Source organism: Passer montanus, unplaced genomic scaffold (assembly GCF_014805655.1).
Source record: "Passer montanus isolate IOZ18808 unplaced genomic scaffold, ASM1480565v1 scaffold26, whole genome shotgun sequence".
In the NCBI taxonomy this organism is placed as follows: Eukaryota; Metazoa; Chordata; class Aves; order Passeriformes; family Passeridae; genus Passer; species Passer montanus.
This window is the reverse complement of record NW_024367261.1, coordinates 2,714,137-2,734,991: the sequence shown is the minus strand read 5'-3', so window position 1 is coordinate 2,734,991 and position 20,855 is coordinate 2,714,137. Positions and strand designations below refer to the sequence as shown.

The 20,855-nt window shown below is 38.9% G+C and overlaps 1 protein-coding gene across 1 annotated transcript in view; it reads left to right on the top strand.

Moving 5' to 3' along the window:
- LOC120503481 overlaps positions 1 to 20,855 on the top strand; it is a 108,982-nt gene that overhangs the window by 49,285 nt on the left and 38,842 nt on the right. The window contains exons 10-13 of the mRNA XM_039711990.1: positions 132 to 362; positions 12,010 to 12,273; positions 12,571 to 12,709; positions 17,139 to 17,300. Of these exons, the coding sequence (XP_039567924.1) occupies positions 132 to 362; positions 12,010 to 12,273; positions 12,571 to 12,709; positions 17,139 to 17,300 (796 nt within the window). The remainder of the gene's footprint in view (positions 1 to 131; positions 363 to 12,009; positions 12,274 to 12,570; positions 12,710 to 17,138; positions 17,301 to 20,855) is intronic.

Here is a 20,855-nt window from a genome sequence, read left to right as displayed (position 1 = left end):
GTAATTGCAGGTTGAACAAGAAGCGTGTTGTCTGCTTTTCAGTAGTTATTTTCTGGAAGAAATTTGTCCTTGCTAATTGTATGGTTAAAGTGAGCCCAGCCCAGATCAGTAACTCTCAGCCTTCTCCCTAGGTTGACTGCTCCAAGATGCCACAGCCGCTAGAAATTCACCTCAGATGCCTGAGGGGAGTCAAAGATAAGGTCCCTAAAGGCCTCTACACTCTCAAAGTTTCTGTTCTCAGCCGCTTAGGTGGTGCCTTGGTGGAGCTGGAGGAGCAGCCTCAGGCCAGGACGACGCGGCCTGTTAGTCATGGTGGAAACTTCTACAACACTGAAATCTACTTTGGACAAAGTATCCAGACAGTAAGCAACACTTCATAAATATGCTGTCTTTGCTTTGAAAGTTAAAACACATCCGCCCCTTCTCCTTTAGGCTTATATATTTAATGCATTCCATCATGTTAATAATTTATTTAATAATTTAAGGTGCAATTTAGGAAGGTGCAATTTTTTTCCCCCTAGGTTAACCCTCATCACTCACTTTAAGGGTGCCAAACATATGCTACATCATCTAGTGTTGTCAGCTAATTTTAAATTTTAGTTTTATTCTCTCTTATCTATGCAGCTTGTCAGCTATGTAATTTGATTTCTGTAAAGTAGCTTTAGAATAATAAATGAATGAGTGGGTGTATATAAACACATGAATGCCCAAATCCTTCTGTGAGTTTTTAGCTCCATTGACCCCCATTTGCCAAAAAAGCAGCATTTGGATTATTTTGGAAGGAGCCCAAACACTTGAGGCTCTATTCTGTCTTTTGCAACTGAGGCACACATATTTTCCTGTCTAAGCATGCTGTGCATGGCAGGATTGTTGTGTGTCAGTTGCTCACTGTTGTAGCTAATGCCTGGTGCTGGTTGGAGCACTGGTCTCCAATAAACTCTCTGGCACATGAAAGCTTCTTTACAGTTTGAAAAACAATCTTCATCTCTCTCAGTGTGGTTTTTTTTGGAGGGTTGTTTTTTTTTTTGTGCATGTTATGAGGCATTGTAGAATGAGGAGTCTTTTCTGTTTTCAGTTGTTATTTTGTTGTATGTCCTGAACGGTAGATTTCCTCCTCCATGTGTTCTGTTGTGTAGATACAGAGCAGACAGACAGCACCTGTCCCAAAGAGCTTTCAGATAAACTTTTCTGTGTGGCACTGATGTCTTCAGTTACTTGCAGATAATAATTTCAGATGTTGGGTTTGTTGTACATAAAATGCTGCTAAGTCACATTTTCTGCTTTTTAATAGTTTATCACCTGTAATTTATAACGAACAGTGTCTGTAAGTACAGCTATTGGTGCAAAAGGAACTGCATGTGTAGAGAGGGAAACTGCAAATGGAACTTTGACATGTTAAAACAAATCCAGACGTCTGTCAGAGAAATCACTGAGCTGTGATTCCCTCCTAGGCAGGATGCACCTGTCTGGGTCACTTGCCTTGAAGTACTGTCTTGAAAGGAGAAGACTGGGTGCTAGGACTGAATAACTCTAGCATGTCCTGCTTCTTACTTTTAGCATCACATATCTTCTTGGTCTTTGCAGGTTTTGCACTTTCAGGTTTGCTTCAAAGTTCTCTTGGAGCTTCACAGGGGAAATTTAATTAGCATCTTCACCAAACTTAATTTTTAGTTTAGTGAACTGGGGTGCAGGAATTGGCAAGTGCCCTTAAAATAGAAGAATGGGAGAAGCTGGATTAAATGACCTGCTGGTAATACCCTATCTTCATTACTGAGTGATGTACAGCAAAGCTGTAATTTTAGAGAATCCTCTCCACCAGCTCATTTCGGAGACAGAGGGTATGTTGTACCCTGGATGACTCTACCTTTCTGTTCTTCCACCTTGGTAGTGGTTCACAACCTTAAGGTATGTTTGAAAAGAAACCCTTAGAGTGTGTGCTGAGATATGAGGCAAATTTTAGGCTTCAAATGGTTAGCATCTACCACATGACTTAGGGTAAGTAGTGAGGTCTTAGTGGTGAGCTTCATGTGAGGATCTGGGTTTGAACAGAATCTTACACACAGCACTGCTGCACTGGGATATATTATGGTGTGAGAAATAGAAGCACTCACAAATGAAGAATATGCTTTTGTTTCCACCGGCCAGAATAATAATAGGAGTTCAGTGTAAACATGGTGAAAATGAAGACATGCATGCTTGATATTGAAGGAAAGCCTAATTTTAACTAATATATTAGAGAAATTGTTCCAGAACACTACATCCTTCCAAAAATAATAACCCTGTCATGTCGGCAAAGTTGGTGTCAGCGTGGGTTACCTGCTGTGTACAGAAAGTGCTGGTCATGTAAGTTAGATCTGCCTCAGGGCTAGTCTGACTTGCACACCCGACCTTTCAAAAATGTTTTTTGTTCATTAATCAATGTTCTTTGCTCCAGCTTGCCAGCTTCCCCTCTTTCCGCTCCTTCATTGTCCTCCTTTTTAGTTTGTCAACCTACCTCCCCCAGTAACCTCTGACTACATACTAGACAGAGGCTCCTAATAGCTCCAGTTGAATTTTATTTATCCTTCAGTAAGGCCAGACAGTCACACAAGTCATTTATTTTTCTTAAATTATGCTGAAAGAAGCATGTATGAATGCTTTGGATTGTGGTAAAACACGATTGCTGTTTCAAATGACTTTTTACAATTTTATGAATAGCAATGAACTGCATGATATGAAGGGAACTTGTTTTAGACTCAGCATTTCTAGGATATTTTCATGTATTTAGTTTCTGTAAGTGGGCTTTAGGCTTTGATAGATTAAGTCTGTATGGTTTAGGCAAAGTGAGAGCTATTCTGAAGTTTCACCTACATTGTAAAACAAACTCAATATGAATTTGAGATTAAAAAATTGTGGTATAGGGTAACTGGTGGTGAAAGAGCTTTGTTCCTAAAATTCCAATATATTTTTGCACTGCCAGGTTTTTCTCAGGTCTGGAATGGAAGTAAGGACAGGATAGGAAAGGAGATAAGATGCTTACTGTCCATAGAGTAAGGCAATTATGCAGCTAGGTTGTCCTTGGCAGCATCTGTTCAAAGGTGGCTGCATCATCTTTACACTAGAACAAGGATTTTACAATTATAACTTCCTTATTGCTGTCTTATGGTGGTTAATATCCTATGATAGAGAAGATCTAAGCAGTCAGTAATTTTTTTTGGATCATGGTGTATTTAAAGCAATGTTTTACTCCACAGGATTATGTCTCAATGTCAGCAAGTCCAGATTACAGTTTTCATCTTAATGATGACTTGAAGAACACAAATGAGTTGCAGTATGCAAAAGTTTAATTTCACTCATAAAAAGAAAATGCTGGGGTTTTTTTTATTTTTTCTTTTTATTTATTTTTTTTTCCTGGCTGGCTTTTCTAAAGTTCAGCAGACATTAAAATAATTGTATGAAACAATTACAACAACAAGAACAAATTTCATTTTTCAGAATCAAAATATTCATTGGCTTCAATGGAATAAAAGTCGGAGTGTGGTAAAAATGCTTCTCTTCTTTTAAAAAAACTATTTTCAGCTATAATTTCAATTATCAGGACCAAAATGTTTTGTTGAAAACTACCAACTTTGCCTACAGGTAGGAACCTTTAAGGAATGTGTTCCTATTTGAAGTATTTGCAATTTCTGAAACACTTCTTTAGAAAAAATTATTGTCCATTAAGTGGAGTTTTATTCAGAATGGGAAGTTCAGATAGGAAATTTTCAGCTATTGTGAAGGGCACTATGAGCCAATGAGTCTGCCTGCAAGTGACATTTAAAAAACATTCATTATGCTGTCCAGTCATCTGGGAAGTCAGTCCAGCACTGCTGAACAGAAACGGGGACAATTGTGTCAGGGCTGAACTCCCCAAATTTGTTTTTAACCCTGGTCTTGCTGCATCCATTTGTCATCAATCCTTATTCTGTGAGAGCCTTTCAAAACTGGCACTTCAGCTGAAGAGGTGTGAGCTCCACAAGTGTATAAGCACTGGTGCTACACATTTTCCCCAGTGTACCTGGAACTTGGGATAGAACTGAGTCTGTTCATATGCATGAAAAGATACCATTGCTGACAGAACAGTTCACAGAACTGAGGGTTTTTAAAGAGTATATCAACTGGTTAATATTTATGTATCAGCGTGGTGAGGTACTGGCAATATTATAACAGTAGCTGGGTACCATTTTGTTTTACTTGAGGGAAATTCAATATGAATAAAACAGCAACTTTTCAAACATGACATTTAATCCACTCATGTAAATCATACCAGGAGATCTATTATTCATTATTAAAAGGGCACCATATTTTTATTATACTGAAAATGAAACACAAATGCTGTGAAAAATTTAGTGCCTTTTCCTGAAGTTTCAGGACACTTATCATGCAGTCATCTAGCAGGGGCTGACACTCATTTTAAAATATAGCTACAAAATTAATAAATTTGAACTCTTTTGCTTGGAACAAGAGGATGTTCTATTTCACTGAATGAGGGATTTATTATTTATTTAAGCCTTCCTAAATACTTCAGATAGCAAAGTCTTTTGATAATGTTCACATTTGGAGTTAGATTTGTAATGACTAAAGTTCATATCTTTGTTGTTATTACTCATTTCCAGCATTTTCTTCCCTGAAGTGCATTTTGAAAACTACATATATCAGAAACTGATTAACATGACCTTAGGTATTAATTCTTAAAATATGATGAAACAAACAGTTTCAAGGACATTATTTTCTGTATGTCAGCAGCTGTCTAAGTACTGTGATGCTTTTAATTATTACAAACCAAGGTATCATTAGGAAAAGTAGACCACAAACTTCCCTTTCCCCCTCCTCCTCTTCTCCTGGTTTATTTTATTCTTGAATGAAAAGCTTTCACAAGTGAAGAACATCTAGCTCTAGGACACTATAGGACATAACATAAGAGTTTGATACAGTACGAAGAAAAGATAGTGCTTGGCAGTGCCAGAGGACTTTCAAAATGAGAGCCACTTAAATTTTCTCTGGATACAATTATTTGTAGTTGGGATGAAAAGGTGCTACGTGAACCTTTCAGTAAATTCAAGAACTAAGCTTATACAGACCCTTGTATTTATTTGAAGACTGCAGTGCTGCTGTTTTTTTCACAGAGAAGGAAATGATATTTTTTACTGCTTTTATTCTGTTTGTATGAGTTTGTTTGGGGGTCTGGTCTTTGGCTGCCATTTGCTAGATATCTCTGCAACAACTCCTCAAAATGCACATTCTCAGAGCAATTCTTACAAAACTATTGCATATTAGAATCTGTTGTGTCTACTTTGTTAAGTACTGTGCAATTTATTTACATATCAAAAAGGTTACTACTTATTACAAAACGAAACAAAACAAAAGTTTTGTTTTTTGGTGATTAATTTGAGTTACTTTTCAAATGTTGTCTGGTCATTGTGCTCCAGTGGAAGTTTTTCTTGGAAACACCTGCTGGAATGCAGTGTATGTGCTGGATCTCCTTAAAGCAATGCAAGCTGCCCAAAAACCTCAGAAATGTGACCTATGTTACAATGCATCATATCTGACTAGAGGAAAGTATGTAGCCTGCTTTGGTAAATCTAGCAGACATATGTTAAACATCAAAAGTGTCTGGGGACAGCATTTTATTTTGGACCACTCCATGGTTTATTCCCTACTTAATTGGAAATTATATCTGTAAGAGAGCTTGACATGAGCCATAGGACACAATAGTTGTAAAAAAGTCGTACATTATCTAGGGCGAACCCGCAGGAAGGCAGAATGCAATCTCTGCCTGTATCCTTAGCTCCACGTGAATCCCAAACAACAGAGAACACCAAAAACAAAATTATTGCCAGCCCCAACAAAAAAATTCAGTGATTGGAAACAAAGAGCGTCTCCATGACTCACCAGAGCTGACAGTCTGGAACTGTGAAAAGGGACTTAAACTGTGTTTCAGTCCAGATTTGCAAGTCATGGGAGCCAGCAAAACACCCTCAGAAAATGATTTTATTTTTTTGCCTTAACATATCTGGTTTTAAAGCATTTCACATTATAAATAATTATCTGTGAGCTCAGAATGAGCAGGCTAGTTACAAAGCTGTACTACAGGAATCGGAAGAGTACTTTATGCAACCAAAGAACAAAAAGAGATCCTGCTTAATCAGGCAATTTTTAAGCAGAGCACACAAGGAAGAATGATTTTGTTCTCAGAGGTTGCTCTTCCTCTCGTCTTCTGGAGAGAAAGCAGAGCCTAACCAAGTCTGGACTATCCAGGTATGCTGAAGGAGCATGAACTCCGGATTGTCACTGCTTCCCTTGTGAAGTAAGTTTTGCTGCATCCCTGGCCTATGGTTGAACAGATTGCTACCTGAGGTGTGATGAGGAATCCAGAACAGCATCAGGGAAGAGACATGAGGTGGAGCAGCTGCTGGACCAAGAAAGAGAGGAAAGCTGCCTGCTCCTCCTCTGGAGCCTGGGGCAGGCAGAGCGGCACTGCTGCGTGACTCAGCCCTGCATGCCGAACAAGCCACGTCTTTGTGAGACTCCTTGGCTCCAAGTGGTTTCTGGGCAAAGTACGTGTCCTCTTGACACAAAAGAAATAAACTTTGCTGTATCGTGTCTGTAGTCCATGTTATCCTGGGAAACTCATGCTCTGACCGTGCTGAAATCAGTCTCAGGGATAAATAAGTGGAATGGGAGTGTCAGGAGAATGAACTGGGGTTCCTGCTTCCCTCTCACAAAGACAGTTTCTCCCTCACAAGATGAGGTCAGAATCCACCCAGGCCAGTATATCACCAGAAGCACTTGGGGAGGCGGGAGCTGGATGTACCATACATTACTACTCCCTGCTGGTCCAAGAGCAGAAAAGAATTAGCAGCAGATGTGCCAGGACAATTAGCAACAGATGCAGAGGCTAAAGCTCACAGAATGCAAACATTACTCCTCTATATTAGGGAAGATAAAAGGCCAGATTCTGGTCCTCTGGTGTAAGGTACTTGTGCATGAGATGCTGCTGGAGCTAACTATGGGCTGAGTTATCACTCCTAGAGGAGAGGCAGGCAATGGGGAATTGTTGCTGCTCTGGTAGCATGGGGGAGGGCAGGTATTTGCATTGGGGCACTCGGTGTGGCTCCGGGAAGATACTGGGGTGATTTGGCACAGCGTGGCAGGAGGAATCTTGCTCGCTGCCACCACTGAAAGCAGTGAATAAATTGCCTGCTTACAAATACTGCTGCCCTGTACTCCTGGCAGATCATGAGCCTGAGCTTGTGTGCTGTGGCCCAACAGCTTCTGGTCCACAGTCTACTGCTGTCAGGGAGGCCAGGTGCCAGGAAAGATGGTGGTACTGCTTAAAGACCTGCAAGCTGCACAGAGAGGAGTCAGGGAGTCATTTTACCCGTGCCAGTCTTGAAAGGCCTATTCTCTTCGAGAACAGGGGAAAAATAATTGTGGGGAAATTAATGACATGTCACTGTATGGTCCTCCTCTGATTTGTGTGTTATTTTGCATTCAGATACCTGTTCGAAGACAGGCAGTGATGGAAAGCTGGGGAAATAAGTTTTCAGCTATTCCAGAACATTCTGGTGATAGATAGGGACTTTTGGAAAAACCCTAATAACATGATATTTTATTTTTACTTTAGCCTAGGTTTCTATTGCCTCCCCTCTGGCCTTTTATAAATTTCAGAGTTACACAAACACTTCCTAAGAATGCCCTTCTCCCTGCCTGTATGCTGGCCTTGCACATAAACAGGGAGAGCTTGAAATCTGGTTGTGAAAGCTCCCTTTTAACTGGGCAATAACAGCCTCATCTCCAGCACTATTCATTTGACATAGTAGAGTAATTTTTCTTTGTTAATGATGGGAGCTGTTTCCTATCTAAAAGGTTTTCTAGCTGTGTTTTACACCAGTGACATTCATGTGCTGCTGTTTTCATAATCAGAAATGGGCTGTTAGTTTATATGGCATTTTTCAAGATTTTCTCTATAACAAGTAAATATTGAATTGCCTTTGCCTATTTTAATTCACCTTAATCTGTTGGAGTTGTATTGGTCAAAATTTTGTGTGATATGAAATCAGTATTGTGACTTTTTCCATTTTTTTTTTTCTAAATTGAAACCACAATTTGAAGGTGCAGAAAAAGAAGAAAAAGTTTATTTCTTCTCTGACAAGGTTAAAGCCCAATAGTAAGCCAGACAAAAACCCCCAAAAGCTCACACTGGATATGTTTATTGAAATATTCAAATAGAATTCATTCTCTCCATAGAGTGAAACTGTGGTGGCATATGGGGAAGTAAGATATATTACAATAAAACTGATATAAAACAGTTGAATTCAGAAATAGTGGCAGGAGATAATTTTAGTTCATTATGATTTAATTCAATTAAATGCAACACTGTTAACTGCAGACTAAGAAGTATTACTTGTGCCTGTGCAGGCACACACAAGCATTATTTATTCTCTGCTGCATCTCTCTTTGCAAAAGAAATTACACCAGTAAAAGGGGGGTGCTTGATGCTTTCATAGTGCTGTAAAACTCTTTATACCTCACAGACCTCAGTGGAAATTTGACCTGAGCAAGGAGAAACATTGAGGTAAGGTGTTGAAGAGTAGATCCCTCAAAACCCAGGAAGATGTCCTTAGGTAGTATATGCTCTTTGAATGTCAACAGTGTTGGTGCAGGCTTGTGGATTAATTTACCAGATAGTGCCTCAAATGAGGTTGGCACCAGCAGGGAAAATATAACTGCTTATTTTATTTTTTTCTTCAACAACAAAAAAATCCATCAGAAAAAACTGCTCAGTCTGAGCTGCCTGTGCCTTGTCTGTCCCAGGCACTGCTATGAGTCTCCTGAAGGAGAGAAGTTACTGATGCCCATCCTTCTCCTCCTGCTCTGTACCTGAGCGCGACACCTCACACCCAGAGAGGCACAAAGGCATTCAAGGCCAGTGGATTTCAATCTGAGCTATCTGCCTAAATGTCTTTGTGCATCCATGCCTAAGGGCCATGCTGGCTATGTCCCAAATCCCAGCTCAGGCTCACAGCTGAGGAGGAGGCTAATGAAGGGCAGGTGGCACAGGACTGAGCTCTCTCCTCTCTCCCAGGGCTTTCTGACCCTGCAGGTGTGGGATGGTGAGCTGTGACAGAGAGTGTGTTTGTTGTGGCAGTGGGAAAAGGTTTAGCATGGACCCAAAGGCACCTGCATGAATGCTTGGCATGATGGCACAGAGTAACAGGTAGGAGCTTGGCTGGGATTTTTGTATGGAATCAACGAAAAGAAATTTCTTATTTGTCAGCTATGTTTTATTTGACTGTGTAAGCTGAGATGTGTGACCCTGTCCTACCTGCGTCAGGCACCCAGTGCTCGTGCTTAAGGACTCTCTATAGTCTAAAATCTCAGACCCTGTAGCAGACAGGTGTATTATAAAGTCCTTGCTTATGTTTTGTGACTATGTGTTGCCATCATGGCATGGTTTAAACACCCAGCTCCTTTAGCTGCAAACAGAAGGATGCTTCCAGTCCCAAAGAATGTGTCTACAGTTTAGATCTAGGATAAAACCTTACAGCAAATGTTTCTGTGAACCATAAACAAAGAAATAAAATTCAGTAGGGACAATGATTACCCTTACACCAGCTGCTTGACCACTGTCTGTTTATATGTAAGCTATCAGAAGAGCCTAAACTGTTGAATTATTCTTAAGACAAGAGTCAGCCTGGGAAGCAAGAGAGGGGGCTGTGATAGAGCAGCAGGGGATGTGATTTCATCTGCAAATGCTTTGAGATTTCTTGATATTGCAGGTAACTGTCTTTGATCACAGCCTTATAACCATCACCTTTAATTTGTAGCACAGAGGTTACTATCTAGCACCCAGCTAGCCAAATGAAATGTATGGCTTGATTAAGGATCTCTTTTGTCAGTAATTTGTGCCTAATGTTTTTAGCTTTCCCACGGGCTGTTACAGAAAATGGTAAATCTGGTTTAAATGAAACCTGATACTGTTAATGGTTTAATAGCAGCTGCCACAGGGTTATGGCATTTTTCAACAGATGCTTCTGTTTCATTTTAAGCCTAAACTAAGTCTTAGAATATATTTACATAATTAATATAAAGTACACGTACATAATAATCACAATATTTATAATTTTAAAAGATTTCCTTAAATGACTTTGCTGTTATCTAATCACAATGTAAAACTTGGAAAAGGAAGGCATATTACTAGAAATAATAATTTGTATTCACCTCTTCAAAAAAAGTTGTAGATGCAGTGCAACTTGTGAACACTTGTCATCTCCTAACATGGCAGTTATTGGTGCAGGTAAATCTCTTGCTGCTTCAGAAAAACAGACAAAAGCTTTGCTGCACCTGAGTTATGCTTGTTATCTTACCTACTGTTCAGTCAGGAGTATAAAAGAATTGATGCTTGTGTTTAAATATACACATCAAGAAAGAGCTGTGTTGAGGTGTGTACTTATATACAGAAATATTTGAAGCAGTAAAGATTTGTGGATGATTACTGGCAGCACAATGTCGTCTGATTGAGGAAGTCCCTGCTAATTTAAGAAAACTTTGGGCATTTTAGGCTGTTCATAGTGGGTGGTTGGTTTGAATGGATTTCTTCTATTTGGAGATCTTATTCTTGACTTCCAAGAAGTCCTGAGGGTGTATCCCACAGGATATTCAGAGTGAGAGGATGCTGTATGTACATGTCTGTTCACAGTGAGGAGAGAAGGAGAAAAGGCTCCTCTTTCTCTGCCTTGGCTGGAAGGCAAAGTAATGGTGGGCAGGCAAGTGTACCAAGGCATTTGCTGCGATGAACTGTGAGGACTGAAATGGGAACAGTAAAACGGGAAAAACAAGCAAATAACAGAAAATTGTCTCTATTAAAGAAGCATCCAAGATTGTTTATTTAAGAGAGTAGGCAGTCACAGCTCTCTCAGGGGAATGTGTAGTAGCAGTGGTGAAGCAGATGTTGGACTGTGTGAGGGGTATAGATCACGTATCTGCTTCCCTTGTCCCCAAGGTGACTACCCTTCATAGCTATTAGCCTGGGTATGATGGCAGTCATCTTCTGTGTTCTAGCTTTTGGGGGGATTTTGCTTTATTTGTCCTTTTGAATGTATTAGGATTGTTCAACAGGACCTGGGTCAATGCCCACCTTAATTAAAGAAAACAGCTGCAAATGTGGCATAGCACCAGATTTCTTCTTCTTTGTGTTTACCCTTCTTTCTTCTGTACCCACCAAAACCTTACCCACAGATTTACATAAGTTCATTACTTCAGGGTGTTTGTTCACCACTAGATTTCAAGTCTTTGCCATGGGAACACAATTGCTCCAGGCCCCAAGGCATTGGTAACCCTCTTCCACACCTCCAAGCTGCTCAGAAGAATATCTTAACCTATCTTATGAAAAGTGTAAACTGTGTTTGCCAGTTCTCTCTGAGAACTTTTAACCTCAAAATCCTTTTAAACCCTGCACTGAGGTTCACAGACTTTTCACTAAGTGCTTTTATTTAAAGGAAGAAGGCTATTAAGTACCAACATCATTCCCACAGCTGGGTGGAGAAGAGTTTGTGACTCAGTGGGGAGCAAGTTTGCAAGTGTTCTTACTGGGGGCTTGGATGATCTTTCCAAAGCTGCTGCAAGACAAATCCAGTGGTGAATCTCAGCAAGCCCTCACAAGGACACCTCAGATTTCCAAGCTGGTTTGTTATTCTCTCTTAAAGATTTCTAGTGGCAATGTTTTTCCACCACTGGTACATAAAGACATAATATGAATGCTTTCTGAAAACAAGAAGAGAAATCATAAAATAACCACACAAGAAAAAGCACAACATTTTTTGTTGGAGTGGAAAATTGTTCAAATATATGATTTTTGGGAAGAGTTGTTAATTGTTTTAGCGTGCAAAATTGGACCAAAGGTATGATGATTGTAGAGCTTTATATGATAAAAGAAAGTCAGTTCCCTGGTGATGTTTTTGTAACAAATAAATCTTCCTCCTTTGCTAGGTTCTACCACACAGAAAAGCTTTGAAACCAGGCATGGTACTCCTCTTTGAACTCTTCCTTCTTCGTGGCACCTACACCTGGATTGATCGAGAAGTGGGATGGGGAGCTTTTCCCTTATGTGATAACAATTTTAATGCTTTGGAGGGAAAATTTAAATGTCCCTTCCTTAGAGGACATTATGACTCCAAAATCGATCGATTCAAAAAAATTGAAAATTTTATTTCTCAGGACTTGGATCATTGGTTATGCAATTTCTACTTTCAGGTTTGTACTTTAAAAAAATTGTTTAGTTTTCTCTATATTTTTCTTTTTGATTCTGAAATTGGATTGTGTCTCATCTCCCATTTACTGGGATGTACGCTTTAATCAGTGAACATGGGGAAGAAATACATGGGAAAATTATATGGGAGAAAAGTGTAGTAAACAGAGTACAGAGAAACAAGAACTTCCTAAAATTCTTGTAACAACGTCTTGGACTGCTAGGCTTCACAAACAGTGTACAACAAGCATGTTCTGCCTTTGTGGAATTCCAAACTACTTTTTATTTTTTCTTTCTCTTAGATAATTAAACTACCGCAGGATTCAGATAAGCGAAGTAAGTGTGGTATGCATGTTCATCTGCCACCTGAACTTCTAATGTGTTCAAGCACTGCTGAAAAGAATGGTGTCTCAGAAAATGTTGTACAGTCTGGACCACAAGGTGATGGATTCAAACTTTGATGTTTACATTCAGGTTTTTGCTTGATCAACCCATAGTTTCATTTCAATGTTGGCTAGTCATTATTGTTCTTGTTAAGCTAGATTTTCTTCATTCAGATGTGGGTCCAACATGTGTTAGTGCAGGAATACTCTGACTCTTTATATTAAGGTGGTTTAACTTTGTTTTCAGGTGTGAGAGTTCAAACCAGACTCATTGCTGAGGATGGAATGGCCATGCTGGCCTGTGCTTTAGGCTGAATAATGCTTGGAATGTCACAGCAATAACAGCTCAGCTGTTTATGGCTCCAAGCTTACAGGAAGAGAAAAGAAAAAGATGCTTTTTTGTGTCCTTCTGGAAGAACTTTAGCACCTCCCTGGGCTACAACAAGGACTTCAGATTTGGCAGGGAGATAGTTCTGGCATCAGAAGCATGCCTTATGCTACTCCTCTGAAATTCTGTTAAGATTCAATCAAGTGATAACCCATAGGATGGACAATTATCATTTACTTGTGTACAGCAGACCTCCCCAGAAGCTTTCTCAAAAATCACTGAATGTTCCTTTTAGACTGATCCTCCCTGGACTCTGTGAACCTTCTGATGTAGCTACACTGAGAACATAACTGACCATATTGCAATGGACTCACAAATTGCTCCTTTTCTGGTAGAAATCCAGTAATGAGAAGAATTGTAGGAGGCTGCTGTTCTTTTCTTTTTTCAGCACGTGGGATGAGACTTCCATAAACAAAAATAATTCATTTTTGCTATACATATATTTCTATATTCCCTCTTGTTTAATGAACTGAAGCATTCAGTCAACTCATAGATTGTAGTGTATGTGTGAATATTATGTGCAGATCTGAAACAGAGAATTATTTCTTCAGGGCAGATGTTCCTTAAGCATTTGAGAACAGCAGTAGTGATGCACTGTAGATGGCACAGGAGGAGAAAGAAGAGGCTGTGGAAAGGAAAGAAAGAACGCATAAACAATATTCATTTAGCATGGGCAGCTCAGGTTGGAAGCATAACTTGAAAAGAATCCAGGAGAAGTCTTTTTCAGACAGTTAGTGGTGATTTAAGAGATAAAGAAAATGAGGTTTGCCCTGAGATGCTTTTAGGCTAAGCAGCAACTGCACTGTGATCAAAAGGCTTTTATATAACCACCCTGATAAGAGAAGCATGGAGGTGTAAGCATACACTATACTGAGGATTAAAGTCTTTTTTGTTGTCATGTATCTTCTACATATCTGCTATGTTGCTTTGAGATGCAGCAAACCATGAATAGCGGATCCAAAAGATAGAATTGCAGGCAACACTTATCCACAGTGAAGAATTGTGGACAAACTCTTAATGGATCAAAATTGTTTGGTCCTACCATCAATCTTCATATGCATTTGGAACTGCACATAGAGGGTGCAGCTAAATAGGTTTCTGGAAACACTTGGAAAAACTTGTGATGCTCACTTTGAAAAGTCAAGAAATACAGGTTTTTAAGAACTGAAAAAGAGCATTGGTGTATGTCCTGTTTTGCATGTAGACCTCTGAAATTTGCTGATAAGGCGATCATGGAAGATCTATAATTTTCCTGCCGAAAAGATCCGCACAAACAAAACTTTTAGGAGTATTTTTTGATATTGCTTATATTTATTTATTTTTCTTGGAGCGTTCTTTAAAGATATTATTAGCTGCCAATATCCCCCATGGGTTTGTTTTTTAATGTATCTATGCAGTGCTACAGTATGCTGTTTCTGCTGGTGATATGTTGCTAAGAGATTTAATAATGGGTAAACAAACACAACATGTGGTAATCCTTTTCAAATTAAAAGTTTATTAAATGCTAGCTTGATGACTTTCTGGCTATTTACAATTAGAGGAACAAACCTTAGAGAACTGGAGATCACGTGGTGAAAATCACAACTTCAACATTTCCAGCAGAAAAATGCGTTTATGGTCTGTGGCAAGCCGTCGCACATTGATAAGCCCTAAAAATACAGTATTATATCTGTTAAACCACCAAAAACTGGGGTGAGGAGGGGAAAACTCTGTTAGAGTGACATTAAGGTTGAGACACAAACCAGAGAAAGCTAGAACAGTCTAAATGAAGATGGGTGCTCTGTAACTCACTCTACTGCAGTAGTCTAAATAGTGAGTGATCTTGTATATCAGTACCATATGTGGTACTGCAACATATAAGTGAAATAAAGCAGGTTAGGAGATGGTGTTTTAGCCTTCACTTCAAGTTTGTCTTGGTTTTAGAAGTTTAAAACAGAACCTTCATATTATTTCCATTAACTCCAGGCTACATTATTCTTTTAAGCCACAGCTCCATGTAGGGCTGGGTAAAGCTCTTCCATGCTCTCTGGTCTAGAGCACGGTGCAGGGAAATGCAACATAATGCCTCCCATTCTACCTCCTTTGCAGATCAAAGATACACATTATCAGATCTGGCGTGTCTCTTAGTCCAAACCATATCTTCTCTCCATTCTTTTGAAGTGGTATTATCTAAGAGGTTCACGGCAGAAGACAGCTTCTGCTTTCGCCACCACCGTCCTTTAGTTTTCTTAGGAAAATATTCTGCTGTTGATCTGTTGCCCCTTACAGGATCAACAGTCACTGTCAGATAATAAATAGCAATTTCTGAGTAGAATTCATTATCTACTGTTGCGTGAAAAGTGGTAACAGCTCTAGTAGAAGGAGCTTAGGTAAGATAATTTGACGCGACTACCGGGAATGTTGCCTTGGTAGGCTTGGATCTAAGTAACAAGGGGTTCTAAAATGTATGACAACTTTAAAATTGTTTGTCTCCATATAGACACTAAATATACAAATCCATCAAGAAAATGTTCTCCCAGTGAAATCCAACAAGCCCCCTTTTGACTTTAGCATTCACAGGAAGAGGGGATTCACATGTGCAAAATGTCAGCATAACAGTATATTTTGGAATTGGCAGTCCTTTCATCCTCAGCAAAGTTGATGGACAGCACTCATATATTAGTTCTACAGCTCAAACACTTTTAGGTCAGACACCAGCTCATTTGGAAAGTGTTGCTCCACATTTGTTGGGAACCTTCATCCAAATGCTTTCTTTTGCAGCTGTGCTGTTGATCTGACTTGTGACACAAACACCATTTTGTACCCATCTGAACTTGTCATCAGATAAAACAGGCAAGTGGAAAGCTAGGGATGATGTTATCCACTGTAGTTTTTAGAGCCAAAGGGAAACCTTTTTCATTCCAGTTGACATTCACACCACTTTAAGGTTGGCCATTTTGAAGTCCTGAAGCTGTGGTTGGCATTGTACCAGCACATATGATGTGCACTCAAGACCTAAAATGTGTACTTATCAGGTAGAAGGTGGAATAGTCACTGAGGATTAGGATACTGAAGTAGTACTTTTCTCTTTTATAGTGTTAAGTTTTGTGTATTTTTGGTAAAACTAAAGAGTCATGACTGATTGTACATTTTTTTTTAAGCAGTAATTTTCCTAAGCTCTGGAGTATGAAATCAAGAAAGGAGTTTTACTTAGCCTGACTGTGCTGGGGGAGAGGTGTTATCAGACAAGATTTTGACGGAAACTGTTCAAAGGTAGCCTGGCTGTTAGGACCCAGCACCAGGACAATCTTGCTGTGACAGAACTGGTACACTGTTGCATTAGCCTGAATACACTGCTCCCAGTGTCTAGGCTAGCAGAAATGTTTATTGCTATTGCTTTGCTGAGTAGATTTGTCACACAGAAAGACTTCATCTACTTCAGCTGTTTTGTGTTGGACTAAACAGCTACATGCAGATTTTCTAGGTCTAAAATCTTTCCAGAAAGTCTACTTGTCCCTTATTCACCCCTGCTCTACTATGGGAGCAAAAAGATAAAATAATGCAGGTGTTTGGGAATGTTTTTAAGGACACTATTTTTTTTTACAATGAACAAACATCTCATTTTTCCTTGCACTTAATTTTTTCTTTCCCCTTACAATGTTTGCTGTCTAACAACAGTGCATGTGGCTCCTGTGCCCTATGCATCAACCAGAAGAAAAGTTAGAACCACTGAAATGTCTTAAGTTCTCATACCACGAGCTTATAACAGAAATAAATATTATAGAGAGAGACAATTTTCAGGTGTACAGTTTTTCTGGTTACTGTACCGTTTAGAGTATTTTTTCGGTCTATCTTCCTTCCGTCTGTCTGCCTGGCTGTTAATAACAGGGCTGGTTTGTACCACTTGGCTTCAGCAGTCCTTGAAACTCGCCAGGGTTGTAAAGCTTTAAACAGTTGCACAGGTCTTTAATTGTAAATTAGTTTTGACAGAACTGCTAAGACAAAGGCCTGGCCCATCCCATCGTGATGCTAGCCGACAACCCCTTACTGCTCCTGGAGCAAGGAAACATGTGGAAGGAATTGTTCTTTTACATTTCACAGCTTGTCATTTCCTCTGCAGGGCAACCTCTGACCTCCCCGAAAGATCCTGACACCCATAAGGGAAGTATTCCCACTGTTGTAGAGGAAGTGGAAAAGCAGTTTAATGCTGCGAAAGGAGGAGAAGCGTGTGTGTCAGAAGAAGCTGTGAGGAAAAGAGAAGAGCTTAAAATGCTTCCAGCAGGTTAGGACTTTTATTGCGTTACTTAATTTACTGAAAGTTTGCAAGTAGATCTGCCTGGCATGTGTGTAAACACCCCCATTTGCCTTCCCCCTCACCCTGTGATATCATCTCATCATTATTTCACTGGGCAAAGGAAGTGATGGAAGAGTTTAAATCAATTGTTAGGGATCAAAAGCAGCTTAGGTAAAAAGGTACAGAAGCAGTGGAGTCCCCTGTCTAAAATATATTTGTAGGCCAAATGTGTTAGTAATTACAAGGTGTGTGTGCAGTGCACTGACAACATTAGATTACGGCTGGTGTTTCCGTGACATTTTTACATCCTTTCATTTTATTTGGTCATTTATATCCATGGATCACAACATGTTGCTGTTAGGTGCTTGGGAAGTACTTTTTTCTTCCTGCAGCACATTAATAGCAGTATCCTTTGTTAATTGTGCTGAGCTAAATTACATAAATTACATAAAAGTGCCTGTCTGTATTTATATCAGGTAACATTTGCTTCTGGGGCATGGGATTTCTTCCGAAGGCAAAGCCTGACAAGTTGCTATGGTTGTACATATTTTCTTGATTTTGTTTATTTGTTTATTTTTTTATTGGTAGTTTTCAGGATTTTTTGTTAAGTTTGTTTTTTGTTTTGTTTTGAAGTCCCAGATAAAATGTATTTATCTGAGAATTGAGTAATATAACCCCTAGGTCCTCTCCTAAACTCAAAGACCGCTGTGATGGCCAGAGGCAGATTTACCATGGGGCAGGGATTGGAAGGTACCAAAGATATCTGGATATTTACTCCCACCTCATAGCCTAGGCCAGTGCGAGGAGATGAAAGTGCAAGTGGGAATAAATTAATCACACCTTACGAAGGGAGAGGGTCACTTTCCTTCTGTACCAGGAAGCTGTAATAGGTCATGGTTAGACACTGAACTGTGAAATATTAGGTAAGAGAGAACTACCTGAGGTCTGACAGCTACCTCTTATCTGTGTAAACAGTAGCTTGTTGTCTTCTTCAAGTCCATAGGCTCCCTGAAATGATGCAGTAGAATTTTGGATGAATGTTAGTTTGAGGCCAATGCCAGCTTCCCTTTCACAGCAATCCATGAAATGTCACTCAAAAACAATTTCTTTGGAGCCATCTTTCCATGTTGACTGTCCAGGAAGCTAAACCTATCTGCTATTAAAGGTGCACATGCTGAATATCTTGTTAAGTGGGCACAAATAGGGGTAGGAGCTAGTATGGCATTGCCAAGTCAGAATTAAAGGTGCACATGCTGAATATCTTGTTAAGTGGGCACAAATAGGAGCTAGTATGGCATTGCCAAGTCAGGATGCATAAATGCTGAATATTGACACTGACTCTCATAGATGAGTGAGAAGTAGAATACAGAGCTGGTGTCATTTTTTGTTAAAGGAGTGTTTGTGACAAAATGTTAAGCATATTACAGAAAAAAGTAATAATAATTTTCAATCTTTCAAGGGTTCTCATTACATGTCCTGATAAGATCAACACCTAGCATGTCTTTCCTAGATTTTGGTTCTTCTGAGAATATAAACAGAGACCTAGCTTAGAAATTTTGTTCAACTTCTACATTAGTAGAATCTACTTTGAAATTTATTTGTCCAACATTAGTTGTAAAATAGTAAAAACATAAGTAACCTACATGAACAAAAGGGTTTTAAAATAATGTTTAGTGGTGTTTGACATTTGCTTTTGTCTGCTTTCAGGTTTTTTTTTTCTAATTTCTTTCCTTGCCAACATTTGGATGTTTCCACCTTTACTTAAAATAATGTTTAGTGGTGTTTGACATTTGCTTTTGTCTGCTTTCAGGGTTTTTTTTTCTAATTTCTTTTCCTTGACAACATTTGGATGTTTCCACCTTTAGAGTGTGTCTCAAAACCCAATTGTTAGTTGTGCAGGTAGACAGGTATTCCTTCTCCCCACTTCCCATCACTAATATTTATCAAGATCTAAAACTAACATGTTGAATTTTTATTCAAAATATTTATGTGGAGTTTGGCAGAGACCCAGTGGCAAACACAGTAAAATGTTGACTGTCACACAGCATTTTAGAACCCACATTTTAGAACCCACATTTTCAGTTCAAGACAGCATCTTAGAAATACCCTGAAATGATGCAGTTACAGAAGTGGCTTGATTTGGAAAGTACTGAATTACCACAACCTTTAACAAAGCAAGGTTCAAAGGGCATTATTTTGCATCATCATCACGTCTGAGTAGGTATATTTATGAGGTAACACTATAATTGATATACAAGATGATCTCCAAAATATACATGCACTTTGAATTAGGTGAAAAATTTTTTTGCTTATTTTTATTCATGAGACAACAGAAATTTTTCTTGATGAGCTTAGTTTCTGGTACTGCATCTATTGCATATTATTTTAATGAAAAACTTGTTTCAAAAGTCATGTCACTAAAGTATAGGTTTTCTGTGATGGAACACTGCCAGTAGTGCCACCACTAAACTCATTATCTGCACTCAGAATGATGGAGAGGAAAAAGCTTCATTTTGAAATCCCCAGATACTTTCTGCAGGATTACATATAAACTTGGATTTGTGCTGTACTGGACGTTTAATTTGAAGCTTCAACAGTGCCTGCATTTTTTTCTCCACCAATACTCATCCCAGCAGGCACCTTATCCCCAGCCTTTCTCTCATATGAAACTTAATTTATTTTTTTCAAAGCCCTCAATTATGCATGCACCACAAGTAAAACCCCTGGAAATACGTGAAATATTTTCATAAATGTTGTCACTCTTAGTCAAACTGTTACAACTAGATTTCTGCTCATTTTTGGGATTTGACAGAACCTCTGTGATTCCTTCAGCTCTCTATTCTATCACCTTTCTAGGGCATACCCAGGATAAAGTTTTAGCTCCTATTTTCAGATCTTCTACCTCAGAAGAAATCTCTTGTTTGATGTCTATCTTCTAAAACAAACTAAATATTGAAAATAAGATGTTCAATATCGTTCATATTAAAGATTTCAAATTCAACACCCTTCCTGCATTTGTGGAGAAATGTTGGGAAGTGAATTTTGTTCTTTTTGTGACATCAAAAGACATTTCTGTCAGAGTAAAGCTTCAGAATAACATCTAAGCAAAGATGGCATCAGGCTAACCAAGGGGCTTATTACAGTAGCAGCAGATAACACTCCAAACTGTATTCAGAATTTATTAAGATGTTCCCTCAATATCAAAATACCAAACACAAAACCAGCTTCACTCAAATTGTCTTTGGAGAGGAGGCTTTACATTTGTTAAAATGTGTTTATATAAGCGAGAAATTATTTTATTGAGAGGATTGTATTTATGCTCACAAGCATTTCAGAAACAATTTTATGAAAATCGGTGAATCTTCATTGTAATAATTCTCCTTATACTGCAATGATGTTCTTTCCCTAGTGAGGTGCTGTTTGCTTCTACATAAAATTTGTATACAGATACAAAAATAATTACCTAAACAAACAAACAAACACAAAACCAAAAAAGGCTGTTCTCATTGGTAATTCTTCATGGGTGCCACTTTAAAGAAAACA